Source organism: Acinonyx jubatus, chromosome D1 (genome assembly GCF_027475565.1).
Source record: "Acinonyx jubatus isolate Ajub_Pintada_27869175 chromosome D1, VMU_Ajub_asm_v1.0, whole genome shotgun sequence".
Taxonomy (NCBI): Eukaryota; Metazoa; Chordata; class Mammalia; order Carnivora; family Felidae; genus Acinonyx; species Acinonyx jubatus.
In genome coordinates, this window is record NC_069390.1 from 55,320,337 (window position 1) to 55,342,974 (window position 22,638).

The following is a 22,638-nucleotide window of genomic DNA, read 5'->3' on the forward strand; positions in this document are numbered from 1 at the left end:
GCACTATGAAATGTGACAGAAAGGAAGGAAAGAGAAAAGGGAGGGAGGGAGGGAGGGAGGAAGGAAGGAAGGTAGGAAGGAAGGAAGGAAAGGTGGGAGGGAGGAAGGGAGGGAAGATCCCTTCATCCAGGCTCTCCTCATAGGGAGCACTCTCTTCCCTTTCAGTCTTCACCTAGTTGACTGTTGTTCATCCCTCAAATCTCAGCTTAAATATAACTTCCTTAGAGAAGTCTTTCATGATCGCCACCAACCCAACCCACAGACTCCATCAAGTTCCTCTCTGTTATTCGTTACATGGCTCCAGCCATGTATAATTTCCTTCAATTATACATATTTTTATGTAATTGTTAGTCAATGTCTGTCACTCTCACTATAGTGAATATTTCATGAAGGTAGGGGTACATGTCTGTCTCACTATTGTATTCCTAGGGCCTAAACACATGGCCTAAGATTTAGAAAGGTTATGAAAATACATATTGCATGAAAAAAATGAATGGATATATATATTACGAGGACTATACAATAAAAAGAAAAATCCTTGTAAAGTTTAAAAAGAGGTCTTTGGAGAGTAGCAGATCTATAGCATGCAAACATATTCTATATAATGAGACACCATGAAAAGAAAATAATTTAGTTATAAGTTAATCAGAAGACCTGGGTTCAAGTTCTAGTTCAACCAAAATAATCATATGTAGCACACTTCACTATACTTTCATTTCCTCAACTGGCAAATGGAGAAAATAACAAAAATACCAGCACCATGTATCTCACAGGGTTATTTTATAACAGTAAATGCAAATGAAGTAAAAACCCTTGGCAGAGATTCTTTTAATGAATAAATAGTAACAGAAGCAGAACTGTAGTAGAAATGTTAGTGCTTGTTAACATAATAGTGATAGATGCAATGGTAGTGGTATTTTTCATTAAACTGAGGAAAAATAATAATGGGTGTAGAGGGATTTTAAATGTTTTTATTTCACTAGGCTCCATATATGTAATTTTGTGGCATAAGATACTAAGCATGTATGGTATTTTGCTATTCTGCACAGGTCATGAAATGAGGCTCAAAATTATGACAGAAAGGAAGGAAATTCTTTTAAGAAACTATCACATGCTAGATACTATATGTCATATATTTTTACATTTACATTATCATTTAATTCTCATGTGAACTTTGCAAAATAAGCATTATTCCCATTTTTCAGAAGAGAAAAGTAAGGCTCAGAAAGACTGCAGAATTTTCCTAAGGCTACTCACCTGGAAACAGGACTCCCATGGTCATAACCTAGACTTTGCCATTACCACTAACCAATCCCAAAGTAACCATCTAATCTCTGACCAACACCTGCTGTTTTCACTCATTCTCTTTAGGATTCTGACTCCAACAATTATTTAAACTCTATTGGAATCCACAATCCATTCTATCTTACCCCCCTTCCCTGTCTCTTCCCTGTCTCATATTTCCCTTCTCAGCTCCTCATCCAGACGGTTTTATGCTCCACCATTATAACAACTCCCTACGTATATATACTTATTATCCTTGCCCCTTTCTCTTTCTATCATTCTAATCTAATTTCAACCCTGGGGGCACCTGGATGGCTCAGTCGTTAAGCATCCAACTTCGGCTCAGGTCATGATTTAGCAGTTTGGAAGTATGAGTCAGGCATTCGGATCTGCGCTAACAGATTCTCTCTCTCCCTCTCTCTCTCTCTCTGCCCCTACCCCACTTGTGTGCACATGCACACACTCTCTCAAAAATAAATAAACTTTAAAAATAAAATTTCAACCTTGGTTAAACCCAAAGTTCTGTTTACACCATACCAGTCTCTGTGTGGCAGAATGTTACTGGAAAAAACCATAATCATGCTGCCTGGTCTCAGTTTAAATTGATGTCTAATACATTCTAGTAACTCCTTAGTGCTACGCAGCAATTCTACTATATTCCCCTAAATCCTCTTATTCTCTCAATCTTCTACACAATTATTTCCCACTTTTTCCTCTCATCTCACACCTCTACTATGACCACACTTTTAGCTGATAATGAAGCTACCAGAAGACAATGCCTACATGTCCCACCACATTTACCAATCTCCCTACTTCTGCACCCATACACTCTGTCATCTTTCTTTTTACTTGGAAGAACTACCTGTGCTCTGAAGGCCAACCCTTTGTATTTACACTACAATCTATAACTCAAGAATAGCAATCCAGTAATTGTGCTTCTTCCTACAACATCAACTTTTCCCTCTCTATTGGATGGATCTCTAAATATGCTATAATGTCTCCCATCTAAACAACAACAAAAAACAAACAAACAAACAAACAGGGTCACCTGGGTGGCTCAGTCGATTAAGCCTCTGACTTCAGCTCAGGTCATGATCTCACAGTTCATGAGTTCAAGCCCGCGTCAGGCTCTGTGCTGACAGCTCAGAGCCTGGAGCCTGCTTCGGATTCTGTGTCTCCCTCTCTTTCTGCCCCTCCCCTGCTCACACTCTCTGTCTCTATCTCTCAGAAATAAATAAACTTAAAAATTGAAAACAAAAATCCTCTATCAACCCTCCATTTCTCTCTAGCTACCACCCCAATGCCTGCTCCTTTTAACAACAAAACTCCTTGAGAAAACAGTCAGAAATTATTGTTTCTACTCCCTCTGATCCTGGACTTTCTTGATTTAACTTAAATAAGGCCTTAGCCTCCACATTCTTCTGAAAGTGCTTTGCGAGGTCATCAAAAATCTCCTTATGGCTAACCCAATGGTCAATTCAAGCTTTGGTCCTATTATTCAATTTATCAGCATAATTTACCTAGTTTATTCTTGAAAAGCGTTCTTTCCTCAGCTTCTAAGACATCATTCTCTCTTGACCTACTCCTACTTCACTAGCCACTCTTTAATCTTCTTTGCTAGTTCCTCTTCATCTCACTGCTCTGTAAATGCTGGAGTGCCCCCAAAGTTAATCCCCAAGCTGCTTCTCTTCTCTAACTACACTTACTCTTCAAATATGAGTATCCAGGCTTTTGGTTTTAAATACTGTCAATATACTAACTATTCCTGAATTTTTATTTCTAGCCCAGACATCTTTCCTCTCCTCCATTGCCTATTTAACATATCCAACTTGGACGTTTAGTAGGCGTTAAAACTATAATGTCCAAAACCAAATTCTTCATTTTCCTAAAATCTGTTCTGTCAATTGATTCCATCTCATTTATGGCTACTCAAACCAACACATAATGTTTAATTATTCATATGTTTTATTGTCTTGTTTTCTCTCACTAGGATGTAGGCTCCATGCAGCAGAAGCATTGTTTTATTCACTCTTATATTCTCAGCACCTAGAACAGGGTTTGGCATGCTATGTAAGGCACTCAATACATGTTTAGTGGAGGAAAGAGAGGAGGGAATGATGAGGCCTAGATGTAATCCCAAATCTGTCTAGCTCCCAAACCTCTCCTCTGCTCCTGACATAAAATTGCTCTGGGTCCCACTAATAATGCTAGCAACAAGAGAAGGGTCTCTTCACTGTAATAAAGGTATCAAGCTTTGTGTATCCTAAGGCTTTTGTGTATGTCTAACATGATTTTGGTCTCATTTCTCTTGCACTATTAATTTCTTATCTTTTTTTTTAATAACTCGCCATTTTTTTTAAACTTATTTTGAGGGAGTGTGTGTGTACATGAGCAGGGGAAGGCCAGAGAGAGGGAGAGAGAATCCCAAATAGGCTCCATGCTGTCAGTGCAGAGCCCAATGCAGGGCTCAATCCCATGAACCTTGAGATGGTGACCTGAGCCGAAATTGAGTCAGATGCTTAACTGACAGAGCCACCCAAGCGCCCCAATGACTCAACTTTTAAATTAAAATGTATGTATTTCACAATTTCATGTTCTAACTGAAAAACAAATGACACTTGCCATAATAATTAAGTTATAACTACTAAAATTCAAAAATGGTCATCCACCAAATACCATCTAAAATCATGCTGTGCTGTGAACTATCTTCCATATGGGTATTACAATGGAAAACAGAGAAAACTTTATCAGGAAGAATTATCATTAAGAAACAAACTTGGGGCGCCTGGGTGGCTCAGTTGGTTAAGTGTCTGACTGTTGATTTTGGCTCAGGTCATGATCCCAGGGTCGTGGGATGGAGCCCCGTGTTGGGCTCTGTGCTGGGTGTGGATCCTGCTTGGGATTCTCTCTCTCCCTCTGCCCCTCTCACCCCTGCTTGTGCACACTTTCTCTCTAAAATATAAAAAAAAAAAAATAAAGAAAGAAATAAACCAATGTACTCTGACTGTGATGATGGTCACACAAATCTACATATGTGGTAAAACCCCACAGAATTTATGAGTGCATATAAGACATGCACAAAGGAGTGCATGTAAAACTGGTGAATTCTGAATTAGATTGGTGGGTTTTATCAATATAAGTTTCCTGGTTCTGATACATACTACAGTTATGTAAGGTATTACCATTGGGAGAACTGGGTGAAAAGTAGAACTCTTGGTGTTAGTTTTTCCAACTGCACATGAATCTACAACATTTCAAAATAAAACGTAAAAAAATATATATATTAACAAAACTATACATCCTCCCTACGACTAAAAATATAACAGTGTACATCAAGAAGACTCTAGAAAATGTGATACATAAGCTCAAAATCTAAGATTCATTTATACAGTAACTGATGACAAGGAAAAAATACAGCGTTTAATAAGTAAGTGTTCATGTAGTACTGTTCTTGCTAGTAAGAAGGAAGAATATCCAAAAGTGTAGGTAACAGAGGTAAAGGCAAGGAGAATGACTGATTTCAGTGTAGTTGAGGTGTGGTAACTACAACACAACTATAGCTTGAGGTGCTCACAGATTAGGGAACTAAGGATAAGAAAAGAAGTGGACAGAGATGAGGAGAGAAAGGTAATCTGGGGCCAGGTTCCTTCATGCCTTTGAATATTTTTTTTTTTTTTTAATTTTAAATTTCATCCTATTGACCAGGAGAAACACAGGAGATTTTCAAGCAGGGGAGTGACAGTAGGCCTATTTTACAAAGACATAAAGCGATACAAAGACATAAAAGGTGGTACTACAACTAACGAAATTATGAAAGGGAGAGATCACAGGCAGAGAAGCAGCTACTTAATATTCCTAAGAGAAGATGAGATCTAGAAAGAAGTCAAAGTTGGAGGCAGTTGACTTTGGTCCCCAGGCTAAAGAGTTAATAAAAACATGTGATCATTACTAGTTTATAGGCCATATTTACAGACAGGAACAAGATAGATAAGATTACTTAAAACAGTCACTAGTGAGCTGAGGGAACTTTGAGAAACACTTATAAAGAAAGGACTTGCTATGGTCTGAATGTCTGCGTCTGCCCAAAATTCCTACGTGGAAATCCTAACCCACAAAGATGATAGTACCAGGAGGTGAGGCTTTTGGGAGGTGATTAGGTCATAGGCAGATTATTGCCCTTTATTTTTTATTTATTAAAAAAAAATTATTTTATGTTTATTTATTTTTGAAAGAGAGAGTGTGAGCGAGGGAAAGGCAGAGAGGGAGGAGGACAGAAGTTCTGAAGTGCTCTCTGTGCTGAGAGCAGACAGTCTGATGTGGGGCTCAAACCCATGAACCATGAGGTCATGACCTGAGCTTAAGTCAGTCACTTAACTGACTGAGCCACCCAGGCATCCCAGATTAGTGCTCTTTTAAAAAAGACCCCACAGAGCTCCCAAACCCCTTGTACCATGTAAGGACATGCTAGAAGTTGAGAAACCTGCAACTCAGAAGAGGAACATCCCCAGAACCCGTCCTGGTCTCAGACTCCCAGCCTCCAGAAGAGTGAGAAATAAACTTGTCATTTATAAGCCATCCAGGCTGTGGAATTTTGTTATAACAACCTGAACAGACTAAGACAGGGGTGACAACTTGTTCTCAAAGACTAAAAAACAAAAACAAAAACAAAAAAAAACAGGTCCAAGAGAAAGTGGTGTTCCAGTTGTCCAGTTTCCAGTCCTTCAAGATGCCTGTGTATCCTCCAGGTCTACCCCTCCTCTCACCCACCAACCCATATATTTCACACCAGCCATGCTCGATGGCACAGTTACCTAACACCCATATTTTCTCATGCCTTAGGGTGCTACTTCTGCTTAGAATTCCTTTTGCCCAACCCTGGCAAACTCCTGTAAGTTCTTTGAGACTCAGATCTAGAGGCCTAGGTTTTCCCCTACAGTCCCAATGCACTCTCCACTCCTCACCCAATACCACAACTATTTACAGTAGCTATCTCCTGTAAGCTCCACAAGGACAGGCGCCACACCTCACAGTCTCTCTGATCCTAAAGTGTAATTTAACAGCTACCATATAGCAGATACTTTACGTCTATCTCATGAATAAATAAATCAATGACTGTTTAAATAGCTGTGTGATCTTAAGCAAGGCATATAACCCAAGACTTACTTCCCTAACACATAAAAGGAAGATAACCATATGTAACTCACAGGGTTGTTTTGATAATCATGAGAGATAAGCTGAAGTTCCTAGCACAGTATCTGGTATTTAGCAAATATTTAGTAAAAGTTGGCTTAACCTACTTTTTTTTTTTTTTTTGGCTTAACATACTTTTATTTTATTTTTTTTTTATTTTTTTTTCAACGTTTTTATTTATTTTTGGGACAGAGAGAGACAGAGCATGAACAGGGGAGGGGCAGAGAGAGAGGGAGACACAGAATCAGAAACAGGCTCCAGGCTCCGAGCCATCAGCCCAGAGCCTGACGCGGGGCTCGAACTCACGGACCGCGAGATCGTGACCTGGCTGAAGCCGGACGCTTAACCGACTGTGCCACCCAGGCGCCCCTTAACATACTTTTAAAAATAAGGTTGTACAAGCTAGCCAGGGAACAGAGCCTTTTTATCCCTACTTCTTTGGTAACCTGAATCCTGAATTTCAAACAAACTTAGCATATAGCCTACCTACATATAAGCTGGAGTTCTTCTTTATTACCAGCAAGCAATCTCTTCCTTGGTCAGGCTTTCTTCATGTTCACAATACTGAACTATATTAACGTTGTATCTCTCATTCAAGGTTTTTGCTCTACTTGTCTCTTTTGCCTAGAATTTCACATCCTCTCTCTTCCCCTCTTAGCTGAATTTTAAAGATACTGGGAAGTCCACAAGAAAATCTCTATTTTTGTTTATTTTCTTGGTTTGCTTTATTATTCTACATTGCAATTATACAAATCTATTACTTACAGCTATAATGCCACCTTCCAAGTTATAAGTCAGTCCTGCAATCGGGAAGAACTATTACATTTCTTGTTTATCTTTCCGTTTTCTAGTCCTGTTAACAATATCTGATGTCAGTTTTCACTGACAATCCAGCAACATGATTTCATATTCAGACTCTAAGCCATACACCTGAATACAGAGTTCTTAATTATCCTGGGTTCTCTGCTATCATTTCATGGGCATTAGTTTTAACTGCAAGGTCTAAAATCTTGACTCTGACTTCTGGTTCCCTTAATAAATACTAAGGACAGTCTTGAGCATAAAAGCCAACAATCACTTCCAAATTAATTTCAAAAGAAAAAAAAAAAGAAAAGTCATCAAATCCTAAACAAAATTACAAAATATTACAATAACTTTAAACATATCTGTAGGTCACTGAGGACACAATTTATATTCTATTGTCATCTACCTTCTTTAAAATTTGTATGTGGGATATTGACTGGCCAATTTCTGTATACCCTGTTCTGTGTGTGTGTGTGTGCGTGCGTGCGTGTGTGTAAAACCTAGAAACTTTTCCCTAGGCTCACAAAATTTCATTGTTCCAAATTTAGAATTTTGGAATTAAAGAATCAATAAACATGGCAGAACACTACAATCTTCTTTCATTATTATTGTAATAATGTGTTTCATTTGTAGGTCATTCAGGAAACAATTTGTGTTCCACTGTCATCTACCTTCTTTAAAATTCCATACATGCATTTTAATCAATTAAACAAAACACAATCTTGGTTTAACACGTAAGAAAACTATTTTATACAGATTATTTGCATATGTTGTGGAACATTAACATTTTCTGATAATTTTGAAATTATGTCTAAAAACATGGCAAAGAAAAGCAATTTTTTAAAACTACTGAAGTCTACATTATCTATATGACATGGCTCTGAGCGAACTTATTTTTGGAGAAAATAGGTAAGATCTACTTATTAAGTTACCTGTAATCATTCCGATCATCAGTTTTTATTCCAGGCCAATCTCTCTTCAAATATTGACTAGCCAACTTCTGGATACCCTGTTAAAATACACACACATATATATGTATTATAAAATAAGTATTGTGCCATAAAAAAAACTCTTTTCCTTAAAATACGTTACTTGGCAAATTTCATCTTTCCAAATGTAAATTTAACTCAGAAGAACCAATGATAAATGGCAGAACATTATAACTTGTTTCATTATTTTCACAGTCTTCTCCTGTGCATTTTTAGGAAAGGGTAACTATAAGGATGAAAAAATTGAAACTTAGTTGATATGCTTTCCACTTCACCAAATTACTTGACCAGCTAAAAACAAACCGCCTCTGGAATATCACAGGTTGCACATCTGCCCACCTCTGCAGAACTCTGATTACACATCTTGACATCTCAATTTCCCACCATTCCTCTGCAGTGGCATTGCCCTGCGTTTCTAAATCCAAACTCTCCCAGATCATGAAAGGCACCATTACTTTCAGTTGGGAGCAGACAGATACACATTCACTTGTAAAAGAAATGAACAAACCGTGGTGTTATTCCATATTAGTCATTTTGATTCAAGACAGATTTTAAGGTTTTTCTTTTTAAATAATACCATGGCACAAATTACTTCAAATATAGAAATTAGTTTTACAAAGAAATATACCCACATATTGTTATCCATACAACATGAATGTGGATAAAACAGAATATTTATCTACAATAGATACAGTGGTATCAGGATTTGAACAGAGAAGACTATTTTATTTTTTTAATGTTTGTTTATTTTTGAGAGAGAGAGAGAAGAGCACAGAGTGGCTGGGGGTGGGGGGGGGGTGGGGGGGGGTGGGACAGAAGATCCAAAGCATGCTCTGCACTGACAGCAGCGAGACTAATGTGGGGCTTGAACTCATGAACCATGAGATCGTGACCTGAGACAAAGTCAGATGCTTAACTGACAGAGCCACCCAGGTGCCCCAGAGAACACTTTTACTGGCAAGGTTAAACTACTCACTCTGAACACAGAATATCTTACTTTTAGATGGGATCATATGTGGTCCCCTAATAGTGCTAATGTAATGATTAGAAATCATAAACTTTAGGACACTCTTCTCTCCATGCAACTTCAAATAGAATAAATAAAATGCTGACATGAAGAACAATCACATTAATTAACAGACTGCCTACATTAAGCAGAGGCTGCCCAAATAAAATCAATGCTGCACCGTATACATGGCACCTTTCTACTAAGGTCTACTGCCAAATCAATTTGGCTTGATTAAATCCATTGTTGAATGCTTCTATTTATCATTATTTCAATGAGCCCAAAGGGTAGCAGGAACTGTAAAGAAGTTCCTTGGAATCTCAAGTTCCTCCTGAAATTGGCAATAGTTTGGTTTCACTATTACAAGGTACTATGTATTCTGAGAACTCACATACAACGGCATAGCCACAATACTTCCATTTACATACCTTGTACTTGGAGATCTCAATCATTAAATGTTCCTTGAATATGTACAGTAATTTTTCACCTCTGCACCTTCTTCATACTCCTATTTCTACGAAATAACTTCCTATCACTCTCATTCCTACCTGCTGAACTCTCACCACCGTGCCTTTAAGCTGATTTTTAAATTTCCTAACAAAATATTCAAAATTATATATAGGAAAATACAAAAAATTTTACTGTCTAGGTATTTAATTTCATTTCATTAAAACTGAATAGTTTATCATTCTTTCTGCATTTATTAGCTGGAATTCTTTTTTTTTTTTAACATTTGATTTTATTTTGTTAAGAGAGAGGGACAGAGCACGAGCAGGGGAGCGGCAGAGAGAGAGGGAGACATAGAATTGGAAGCAGGCTCCAGGCTCTGAGCTGTCAGCACAGAGCCCCATACGGGGCTTGAGCTCATCAGCTGCAAGATCATAACCTGAGCCGAAGTCAGACTCTCAACCAACTGAGCCACCCAGGCACCCCTAGCTGGAATTCTTTTTTAAAGAGCTACCCTTCTTGAACTATTTGGTTATCCTGAGGTACAGTTCTTAAAAGAGGGGCAAGATAAATACTTGATTTGTCAAGTTTTGCCTAAAGGTGAACAATGAATTTTTAAAGTAACATTATGAACTCATATATTTTGAATAATGGATGTATTTCAATTTATTGCAGTCACTATTCTTTTGATGCTCTAATTGTTACAACTGTAGTCAGTAAGTAAGGAGTTCCTCCCAGTTGGGTCCCACATCATGACTCCAACAGACTTTGATAGTTCCTTTGTTTTCTTTTACAGGTTCTATTCTAGATCTGCAGTAAGCTAGTTTTCTAAGGAATTCTGACTCCTTTCTGGGAGAAACCAGATTTAGAGACCACAATCTAGGCATTTCCTTATCCTTCAAGTCTTTGTGTCTTTAAGAGGCTTTTTTCTAATCACTGTATACAAAGTAGCTTACCCTCCACCCAGTTACTCTCTCTCATACCGTATCACTTATTTATAATCCTCATTATGATACTGTCTGGTTTACATAAATTTTACTCTCTTTACCAACTATAAACTTCTTCAGGTAGGGATCTTGTCTTTTTTTTTTTTTTTTAATCACTATGCCTCCAGGCTATAGCAACAAGGCTAGCATTTAGTTGATGCCAATAACTTTCACTAATTGCATGAATAAATGCCACCTACATTATTCTATATCGAATGTACAAGAGCCAAACTCCTTTTGTGTTTTTGCCATTCGGACTTAGAAACGTCTGAATCAAAATTTCTCTGGTTCCTCAATTTTTCCTCGGTGTTGGGGGGGGGGGGTTGGGAGCAGGGCATACCAGATTTCTAAGATTGTTACCAGGTGGTTTTAATATAATAAATAAATTCCTTTGTAAAATTACAGCTAATTTTTGACCATTTCCATTATTGGAAGAAAACATATGTGTGGATATTCTAAAGCAATAAAAAAAAGTAACAAATTTGTTCCATACTTAGAAGGCAGTACACATTAATTTTTGTGAAGGTTCAAATAAATAAAAATCCCTGAATTAAAAGAACTCATAATATGTGCACAGGAATAAGAAGTATGCAATATAAAATGGGAGGCAACACGTGGTCACTACCGAATTAAGTGGCAATATATGATATAAGTTCCAAGGTGAAGAAAAGATTGTCTTATTTCTTTTCTTTATTTTTATTTAAACATTTTTTTCTTTTTTTTAGTGTTTAGTTTAGTTTTGTTTTAATTAGAGAGAACGCACATGTCAGAATGGGGGAGGGACAGAGAGAAAGAGAGAGAGAATCCCAAGCAGGCTTTACACTGTCATGCCACAAAACACAAGATCATGACCTGAGCCAAAACCAAGAGTTGGATGTTCAACTGACTGAGCCACCCAGGCGCTCTTCATCTGATATTTTCTTAATGAGTTACATCTAAATGACATGATAGTTGACTTATCCAGTTTATTGCAAAGTGGCTGCAGAACATTTCATACAGAACATGGGATGTCTGAGCCTCAGATTATGAGTAGGACTAAGGCAGAATGACAGCACTCAAAATTTATATAAAACAAATGAATATGACAAGCATTTCTACACATATATTTCTCTTAACTCTGTTAGGCAGAGTTATTTTTATTTTATTTGTTATTTTTATTTGGATTATTTAATTTATTTATATTTTTTATTTGTATTATTTTTTTAATATGAAATTTATTGTCAAATTGGTTTCCATGCAACACCCAATGCTTATCCCAACAGGTGACCTCCTCAATGCCCATCACAGAGAAATTGGACACCTAAAAGGATATATAATTTACTTATGATCACATAACTAGTTAGGTTTGAGTTAGAATCCCTACTTATCATTCTAAATTTTCACCAAAAAAAAAAAAAAAAAAAACCATTGCTTTAGAGTTGATTTTATCTAATTCTTTAAAAATTTCTTTTTTTCTTTTTCAAATTTTTACTTAAATTCTAGTTAGTTAACATATAGAGAAAAAATTTCTGAAATTACTTTTTTTTTGTGCATTGTAAGTTACATTAGCAATTTCTAGAGCTCTGAACCACAAAGTTGAACTGTATTAAACTGAATGAGCCCTTCAGAGATGAGATGAGGGATTCATGAAATAGATAAACAGTGAGATCTTTAGATGAAAGACTTTATTCAAGTTAGTTCACAGAGGCAGGAATCATGATTTCTGTGTGCTCCATGCAGCTGTTCAAGATCTAATCTGTATGGATGCTCAAGAAATACTCCATGGCCATTATAGGAAAGGTCTTAAATAACATTTGATGCCTGTGAAAGCATGCTATACTTAAATTAACTGGTTTCCCTTTCATATGTTATGCTTAAAGCTACATTGTATGAATGAAAGGTCTGTATATAGACAAAATAAAGTCTAATTAAGTGGCTAAGAAAAATAAATCTATGGCTGGCAATTTTCTAAAAAGTGTTTTGTTTTTTTTTAAATCACTTCCCTAGGCCACAACGTCATTCTCTAAAACTGGTGCACTAAACACATATTATTTACTTCTATTTTCCTGAGCATCACTGATGGATAATGTTGATTTGATTTCCAATACTGTTTACTCTGTAGCACTGGTTTCCATAAAAATGTGCTATCAATATACTCCTTGGAACATCCAAAAACATCTCATTCCAAATTTTTAAAAGCTATCAGTGTCTGATGTAAGACTCGCTTTGTTTTACCTCTCAATAACACTTGCTATATTGCTCTAACAAGTGAGGCAACACAAAGAAAGCCACTGTTTAGTAGATACTGGGAAATGAACTGATGGCTTAACCTTTTGCCCATTTACCACAGCAAGCTGAGCAAGAATGTGCTCCATGGCACTCACACAGGTTATTCTGTACCCATTTCAGCCCCTTAACATACAGAGAAACTTATATCTAAATTTTACTAAGGGTTTGCCATCAAATGGCTCTTCAAAATTATAGGACACCATGTTGTATATATACTATACCTTTTTATTGTGAAATTCCCAAGATTATGTTAAAAATTAACAAGTCCACTGTATAAATTGAATGGTTCTAAAACTGATATAAATAATAATTGTCTTTATTCTTTTTAAAAATTTTATTTATGGAGGGGGGAGGGGCAAAGATATGGAAGGAAAGAATCCCAAGCAGGCTCCTGCTGAAGCGGGGCTCAATCTCATGACGACAAGATCACGAACTGAGCTGATATCAAGAGTCTGATGCTTAACCAACTGAGCCACCCAGGCCCCCTTTACTATTCTTTAAATTACTTTAATAGTAATGGAGAACTTCACCCCTACCCTTAAGGAAAGTTTTGAAATATTTTTCACTGTTTTCTGTTTTCAATTGTAGTTAGGGTTAAAAAAAATTAATCAGTATAATCTCATGTTATATATTAACATTAAATACATATTTTAGCCTTTTCTTTTTATCAAAAATAAAGACTAATTTTGTTTTAATTGATTACATAAGACAAGATCTAAAGACATTTTTATTTTATTTTTATTTATTTATTTATTTATTTTTAAAGAATGTGTATTCAACGTTTATTTATTTTTGGGACAGAGAGAGACAGAGCATGAACGGGGGAGGGGCAGAGAGAGAGGGAGACACAGAATCGGAAACAGGCTCCAGGCTCTGAGCCATCAGCCCAGAGCCTGACGCGGGGCTCGAACTCACGGACCGCGAGATCGTGACCTGGCTGAAGTCAGACGCTTAACCGACTGCGCCACCCAGGCGCCCCCTAAAGACATTTTTAAATGACCTATCCTATATGATTTGAGAACCAAATAATTAAAAAATAGATGAAATTTAACATTCATTCATGATTAAACAATGTCAAGATGAGAAGCAGAGGGATCTTTCCTTAACCTAATAAGGGTGTATATGACAAACCTATAGCTAAAATACTTCTAATGGAGAGCAAATGTTTTCCCCCTTAAGACTGGGAAGAAGGCAAGGATGCCCTCTCTCACCAGTCCTTTTCAACACTATACTCATAGTGCCACCTACTACAACAAGAAAAAGAAAGAAAAAGAAAAGGCACACAGATTGGAAAGGAAGAAATAAAACTATTTTTATTCACAGATGATGTGACTGTGTATGTAGAAAACTCTAAAGAACCTACAAAACAAAAATAAAACACCTCTGGAACCAATAATTGAGTTTATCAAGGCTGCAAGATACAAGGATGACAAAGAAAACTGGACTGTTTTCCTACATACCTGTAATGAACAAATAAAGTTTGAAATTAGAAAAAAATGTATGATAGCATTGAGTAAAATATGAAGTACTTAAGTATAAATCTAACAAAATATGTGCAGAAACTTTATGCAGAAAATTCCAAAATACTGATGGAAGAAATCAAAGATCTAAATTAATGGACAGATATCCAATGTTAATGGATTGGAAGACTTCATACTAATAAGATGTCAACTGCTCCCAATATGATCTATACATGTGAAATCCAAATGAAAATTCCAGAAAGCTTTTTTGAGGATATGAACAGCTTGACTTTATTATTTATTTATCTATTTTTATATTTTTAATTTACATCCAAGTTAGTTAGCATATAGCACAACAATGATTTCAGTAGATTCCTTAATGCCCCTTACACATTTAGCCCTTCCCCCTTCCCACAACCCCTCCAGTAACCCTCTGTTCTTCAGGGTTTAAGAGTCTCCTATGTTTTGCACCCCTCCCTGTTTTTATATTATTTTTGCTTTTCTTCCCTTGTGTTCATCTGTTCTGTGTCTTAAAGTTCTTATGAGTGAAGTCATATGATATTTGTCTTTCTCTGACTAATTTTGCTTAGCATAATACCCTCCAGTTCCAACCACACAGTTGCAAATGGCAAGATTTCACTCTTTTTGATTGCTGAGTAATACTCCATTGTATACATATATACACCACATCTTCTTTATCCATTCAGCCATCGATGGACATTTGGGCTCTTTCCATACTTTGGCTATTGCTGCTAGTGCTGCTTATAAACATTGGGGTGCATGTGCCCCTTCGAAACAGCACTCCTGTATCCCTTGGATAAATATCTAGTAGTGCAATTGCTGGGTTATAGGGTAGTTCTATTTTTAATTTTTTGAGGAACCTCCATACTGTTTTCCAGAGTGGCTGCAGCAGTTTGCATTCCCACCAGCAATGCAAAAGAGATCCTTTGTCTCTGCATCCTTGCCAACATCTGTTGTTGCCTGAGCTGTTAATGTTAGCCATTCTGACAGGTGTGAGGTGGTATCTCATTGTGGTTTTGATTTTCATTTCCCTGATGATGAGTGATGCTGAGCGCTTTTTATGCGTCGGTTGGCCATCTGGATGTCTTCTTTGGAGAAGTGTCTATTCATGTCTTTTGCCATTTCTTCACTGGATTGTTTTTTGGGTGTTGAGTTTGATAAGTTCTTTGTAGATTTTGGACACTAACCTTTTATCTGATATGTCATTTGCAAATATCCTTTCCCATTCTATCAGTTGCCTTTTAGTTTGGCTGATTGTTTCCTTCACTGTGCGGAAGCTTTTTATTTTGATGACGTCCAAACAGTTCATTTTTGCTTTTGTTTCCTTTGACTCTGGAGAGGTGTTGAGTGAGAAGTTGCCACGGCCAAGATCAAAGAGGTCCTTGAGGATTTTGATGGCTTCTTGTCTTACATTTGGGTCTTCCATCCATCTTGAGTTTATTTTTGTGTGTGGTGTAAGACAGTGGTCCAGGTTAATTTTTCTGCATGTCGCTGTCCAGTTTTCCCAGCACCACTTGCTGAAGACTCTGTCTTTTTTCCATTGGATAATCTTTCCTGCTTTGTCAAAGATCAGCTGGCCATACGTTTGTGGGTCCATTTCTGGGTTCTCTATTCTGTTCCATTGACCTGAGTGTCTTGATGATTACAGCTTTGTAATACAGCTTGAAGTCTGGGATTGTGGTGTCTCCAGCTTTGGTTTTCTTTTTCAAGATTTCTTTGGCTATTCAGGGTCTTTTCTGGTTCCATACAAATGTTAGGATTGTTTGTTCTTGCTCTGTGAAGAATGCTGGTGTTATTTTGATAGGTATTGCATTGAATATGTAGATTGCTTTGGGTAGTACTGACATTTTAACAATGTTTGTTCTACCTATTCCGGAGCATGGAATATTTTTCTTTTATTTGTGTGTCTTCTTCAATTTCTTTCATAAGCTTTCTATATAGTTTTCAGTGTACAGATTTTTCACCTCTTTGGTTAAATTTTTTCTACGTATTTTATGGGTTTAGGTGCAAGTGTAAATGGGATCGAGTCCTTGATTTCTCTTTCTGTTGCTTTATTGTTGGTGTATAGGAATGCAACCAATTTCTGTGCATTGATTTTCTATCCTGCAACTTTGCTGAATTCATGAATCAGTTCTAGCAGTTTTTTGGTGGAATCTTTTGGGTTTTCCATATAGAGTATCATGTCATCTGCAAAGTGCAAGTTTGACCTCCTCCTGGTCGATTTGGATGCCTTTTATTTGTGTCATCTGATTGCTGAGGCTAAGACTTCAAATACTATGTTGAGTACCAGTGGTGAGAGTGGACATCCTGTCTTGCTCCTGACCTTAAGGGGAAAGCTCTCCATTTTTCCCCACTGAGGATGATATTAGCGTTGGGTCTTTCATATATGGCTTTTATGATCTTGAGGTATGATCCTTATCCCTACTTTCTTGAGGGTTTTTATCAAGAAGGGATGCTGTATTTTGCCAAATGCTTTCTCTGCATCTATTGAGAAGATCGTGTGGTTCTTGTCCTTTCTTTTATTGATGTGATGAATCACACTGATTGTTTTGCAGATATTGAACCAGCCCTGCATCCCAGGTATAAATCCCACTTGGTTGTGGTGAATAATTTTTTTAATGTATTGTTGGATCCAGTTGGCTAGTATCTCTTTGAGGATTTTTGCATCCATGTTCATCAGGGAAGTTGGTCTATAGTTCTCCTTTTTAGTGGGGTCTTTGTCTGGTTTTGGAATCAAGGTAATGCTGGCTTCACAGGAAGAGTCTGGAAGTTTTCCTTCCATTTCTATTTTTTTGGAACAGCTTCAAGAGAATAGGTGTTAACTCTTCTTTAAATGTTTGATAGAACTCTTCTGGAAAGCCACCTGGTCCTGGACTCTTGTTTTTTAGGAGATTTTTGATTACTAATTTGATTTCTTTACTGGTTATGGGTCTGTTCAAATTTTCTATTTCTTCCTGTTTCAGTTTTGGTAGTGTACATGTTTCTAGGAATTTGTCCATTTCTTCCAGATTGCCCATTTTATCGGCATATAATTGCTCATAATATTCTATTATTGTTTATATTTCTGCCATGTTGGTTGTGATCTCTCCTCTTTCATTCTTGATTTTATTTATTTGGGTCCTTTCCTTTTTCTATTTGATCAAATTGGCTAGGGGGTTATCAATTTTGTTAATTCGTGCAAAGAACCAGCTTCTGGTTTCATTGATCTATTCTACTGGTTTTTTTTTTGTTTTGTTTTGTTTTGTCTTTTTGGTTTCGATAGCATTGATTTCTGCTCTAGTCTTTATTATTTCCTGTCTTCTGCTGGCTTGGGGTTTTATTTGCTCTTCTTTTTCCAGCTCTTTAAGGTATAGGGTTAGTTTTGTATGTGAGATGTTTCTTCCTTCTTTAAGAAAGCCTGGATTGCTATATACATTCCTCTTATTACCACCTTTGCTGCATCTCAGAGGTTTTGGGCTGTGGTGTTACCATTTTCATTGGCTTCCATGTCCTTTTTTTTTTTTTTTTTTTTTTTTTTTGCATGAAACATATGTTTATTATTTTAACAGTTAAAGTATTTAAAGTTCTGGGGGGTGGGAGGGAGGGGAGGGTGGGTGATGGGTATTGAGGAGGGCACCTTTTGGGATGAGCACTGGGTGTTGTATGGAAACCAATTTGACAATAAATTTCATATATTAAAAATAAAATAAAATAAAGTTCATCAAGGTTGTTAAACAGTATAACCAAATTACTGTCAACAATAATCAGAAGTAGAAAAGTTTTATATATAAATATATATCATGTTACACATATATAGTATATTATATATATTAACATTTTTCTTAGCTATTTTTTCTTCTAAATTTCTTTTTATTTTATTTTTTAAAATTTATATCCAAATTAGTTAGCATATAGTGAAACAATGATTTCAGGAGTAGATTCCTTAATGCCCCTTACCCATTTAGCCCATCCCCCCTCCCACAACCCCTCCAGTAACCCTCAGTTTGTTCTCCATATTTATGAGTCTCTTCTGTTTTGTCCCCTTCCCTGTTTTTATATTATTTTTGTTTCTCTTCCCTTATGTTCATCTGTTTTGTCTCTTAAAGTCCTCATATGAGTGAAGTCATATGATTTTTGTCTTTCTCTAATTTCACTTAGCATAATACCCTCCAGTTCCATCCACGTAGTTGCAAATGGCAAGATTTCATTCTTTTTGACTGCCGAGTAATACTCCATTGTATATATATACCACATTTTCTCTATCCATTCATCCATTGATGGACATTTGGGCTCTTTCCATACTTTGGCAATTGTTGATAGTACTGCTATAAACATGGGGGTGCATGTGTCGTTTTGAAACAGCACACCTGTATCCTGTGGATAAATGCCTAGTAGTGCAATTGCTGGGTCATAGGATAGTTCTATTTTTAGTTTTTTAAGGACCCTCCATACTGTTTTCCAGAGTGGCTGCACCAGCTTGGCATTCCCAGGCTTCCATGTCCTTTTTAATTCTCTCTTTAACTTCCTGGTTATCCCATTCATTCTTTAGTAGGATGTTCTCTAGTCTCCAAGTATGCTACCTTTCCAAATTTCTTCCTGTGGTTGATTTCAAGTTTCATAGCACTGTGGTCTGAAAATATGCATGGTATCATCTTGATCTTTTTGTACTTGTTGAGCACTGATTTGTGTCCCAGTATGTGGTCTATTCTGGAGAACATTCCATGTGCACTGGAGAAGAATTCCACTGCTTTGGGATGAAATGTTCTGAATACATCTGTTAAGTCCATCTGGTCTAGTGTGTCATTCAAAGCCATTGTTTCCTTGTTGATTTTCTGATTAGATGATCTGTCCACTGTTGTAAGTGGAGCCAGTGTGACATTTTTTTAAGTTTATCTATTTATTTATCTTCAGAGAGAGAGAGAGAGAGAGAGAGAGAGAGAGAGAGAGAATCCCAAGCAGGCTCTGCACAGTTAGCGCAGAGCCCCATGCAGGCCTGAACTCACAAACTCTAAGATCATGACCTGACCTGAAGTCAAGAGTTAGGTGCTTAACCGCCTGAGCCTCCCAGGCACCCTTGAACAGCCTGACTTTAAAATGTATGGAAGGGCGCCTAGGTGGCTCAGTCAGCTAAACATCTGACTGTGGCTCAGGTCATGATCAAGGTTCTTCAGTTAGAGCCCTGCATGGGGCTCGGTGCTGACAACTCAGAGTCTGGAGCCCGCTTGGGATTCTGTGTCTCCCTCTCTCTCTGTCCCTCTGCCACTCAAACTCCATGTCTGTCTGTCTGTCTGTCTCTGTCTCTCTTTTTCTCTTTCTCAAAAACAAATACACATTTAAAAAATTTTTTTCAATGTATATGGAGGGACACCCAGGGGGCTCAGTTGGTTAAGAATCCAACTCTTGATATCAGCTCAGGTCTTGATCTCAGGGTCATGAGTTCAAGCCCTGTGTTGGTCTCCATGCTGGGCATTAAGCCTACTTAAAAATAAATAAATAAATAAATAAATAAATAAATAAATAAATAAATAAATAAATGTATGTATGTATGTATGTATGTATGTATATATGTATGTATATGGAAAGGTAAAGGTACTAGAGTCACCAAAACAATTCTGAAAAATGAGAACATGAGAAGACTCATATCACCTGCATTCAAGGCTAGTATAGTATAATGTTACTGTAATAAAGACAGTGTGCTACTGGCAAAAGCATGGACGCACAGATCAATGGAACAGAACAGAGCCCAAAATAGATCCAAAAAAATAAAATAAACTAATTTTTCCCAAAGGTACAAAGAAAATTAGATGGAGGAAGAATGGTCTGCATCTATAAGTGGTGCTGAACAAATAGATGACCATGTGCAAAGAAATGAACAGTAGCACATACCTCCCAATTAAAAAAAAATTAACTCAAAATGCTTCATAGATCTAAATGTAAAGCACAAAACCAGAAAACATGTGGAACACAAAGACAATCTCTTTGACCTTTGGCAAAGAGTTTTAACATACAACACCAAAAGCAAGATACATCAAAGAAAAAATGATAAACTGTAGTTAATCAGACACTTTTTTAAAATTTTATTTGAGAGAGAGAGCACTCATGCCCAAGCAGGGGAGAAGGGGAGAGGGGCAGAGAGAGAGAGAGAGAGAGAGAGAGAGAGAGAGAGAGAGAAACTCAAGTAGGCTCCATGCACAGCATGGCCACAAGCTCAGCATGGAGCCTGATATGGGGCTCAATCCAGTGACCCTGGGATCACGACCCGAGCTGAAATCAACAGTTGGATGCTCAACCAACTGAACCACCTAGGCACCCCTATCAGAACTCTTTAAACTCTTTTCTTTGGGAAAAGACACTGTTAAGAGAATTTTTAAAAAAAATTCTGCAAATCACGTATCTGATAAATGACTTGTATCCAGAATGTATAAAGAACACTAAAAACTCAACAGTAAGAAAAAAACCAACTCAAGTTTTAAAATAAGCAAATGCTCTGAACAGACACTTTATCAGGAAGATATAAGGATGGTAAAAAAGTATTTGAAAAATGCTGAATATCTCTTATCATTGTGGAAATACAGATTAAAACTACATGATACCACAGGGGCGCCTAGGTGGCTCAGTCAGTTAAGCGTCCAACTTCGGCTCAGGTCATGATCTTGTGGTTTGTGAGTCCGAGCCCTGCATCAGGCTCTGTGCTGACATCTTGGAGCCTGCTTTAAATTCTGTGTCTCCTCCTCTTTCTGCCCCTCCCCTGCTCATGCTCTGTCTCTCTTGGTCTCTCAATAATTTAAGTAGACGTAAAAAAAAATTAAAAAAAAAAAAAAAACATGATACCACTACATAGCTATAAGAATAGCTTAAAAAAAAAAAAAAAAGAAAAGAAAGAAAGAAGAAGATAATAAAGTTTATTTATTTTGAGAGAGAGAGAGCGCACATATAGGGTGGGGGAACAGAGAGGGAGATAGAGAATCCCAAACAGGCTCCCTGCTGTCAAATGTGGAGACCGACGTGGGGCTTGATCTCATGAACCATGAGCTCATGACCTGAGCTGAGATCAAGGTGGCAGTTTAACTAAGCCACCCAGGTGCACCAAGAATGTTGTAACTTTAAAGGGTTAAATGTAACCACAAAAGTAAGTACTTACTCATCAGTAATTATTTAAAATGTAAATGGATTAAACTCTCCAATCAAAAGACAGAAACTAGCAGAACAGAATAAAAACACAATCCCACAAGAGACTCTTTAGATCCAATGCAACACACACTACTACAGTATTCTAGTAAAGATGATGGGGGAGCATGGGGCAAGCTGAGGGCAAAATACAGGCTGGCACCCAGTCCTCCAACCCCAAAGTGGAATATGTGTGAATATGCGTGATATTCCTCGGATACTCCTGGCTACCCAAGAACAAAGGAAAGTGGTTTAAGTGCTTGCCATGGTAATATGGGAAACTAAGGCAAATGAAAATTAAAGCCCCTTCCTGCCTACAGTCCATTGACAAGTCCTTAAAACCTGTAGAATGACCTCCCCCTCTAGGAGTTCAGCTGCCTGGATGAGGACACTTTGCTAGGGGCAAAAGAGAACCTTGGCTTAACATTGTCCCAACCTCAAGGATCCTGTAAGTCTACTTCCTTTGTCTCAACTGCTCCAGGATATATGCTGGCAATCATGTTCCAAGTTTATAGCCCCCTGATATGCATCTGAAGGGTCTCATGACTGAGGTTTTATTAAATGGTGACAAATGGTGTTTCCCTAGCTACAGCTAGCCTCTCAGGGTCCTGGAAACCTTGCTCCCAAAATACCTTAGAGACTTACCCTATCCCTGACCTGCTCCCAACCTCAGGGTATATAATGAGTTACCAGCCATAACCCCAGTGCAGCATTTTCTGCCCATGGGTCCTGTCCCCATGCTTTAATAAAATCACCTTTTTGCACCAAAGATGTCTTCAAGAATTCTTTCTTGGCCATTGGCTCTGGACACCATGAACCCCACCACCACCCCAAAACTTCATCAAAGATGATGATATTATGAACTGTGGTAGAGGCACTAAAGACAGAGCCAGATTAATTACAAAGATATTTAGCAGAGAAAACTGACAGAAATGGTAATGGTCCAGAATGGAAAACAACAAAGAAGACAATAATTAGATGAACCTTTGGATTTTGGCCTTATACAACTGAATGAATAATGTATCTATCTTCCTCAG

At 37.4% G+C, this 22,638-nt stretch overlaps 1 protein-coding gene across 7 annotated transcripts in view; it reads right to left on the reverse strand.

The window, feature by feature from the left end:
* The window catches only part of FCHSD2 (FCH and double SH3 domains 2), a 294,180-nt gene that overhangs the window by 140,786 nt on the left and 130,756 nt on the right, over positions 1-22,638 (reverse strand). For all 7 annotated transcript variants that reach the window (XM_027039763.2, XM_053203647.1, XM_027039764.2 and 4 more), the window contains one exon: positions 8,211-8,287. In XM_027039763.2, the coding sequence (XP_026895564.1) occupies positions 8,211-8,287 (77 nt within the window). The remainder of the gene's footprint in view (positions 1-8,210; positions 8,288-22,638) is intronic.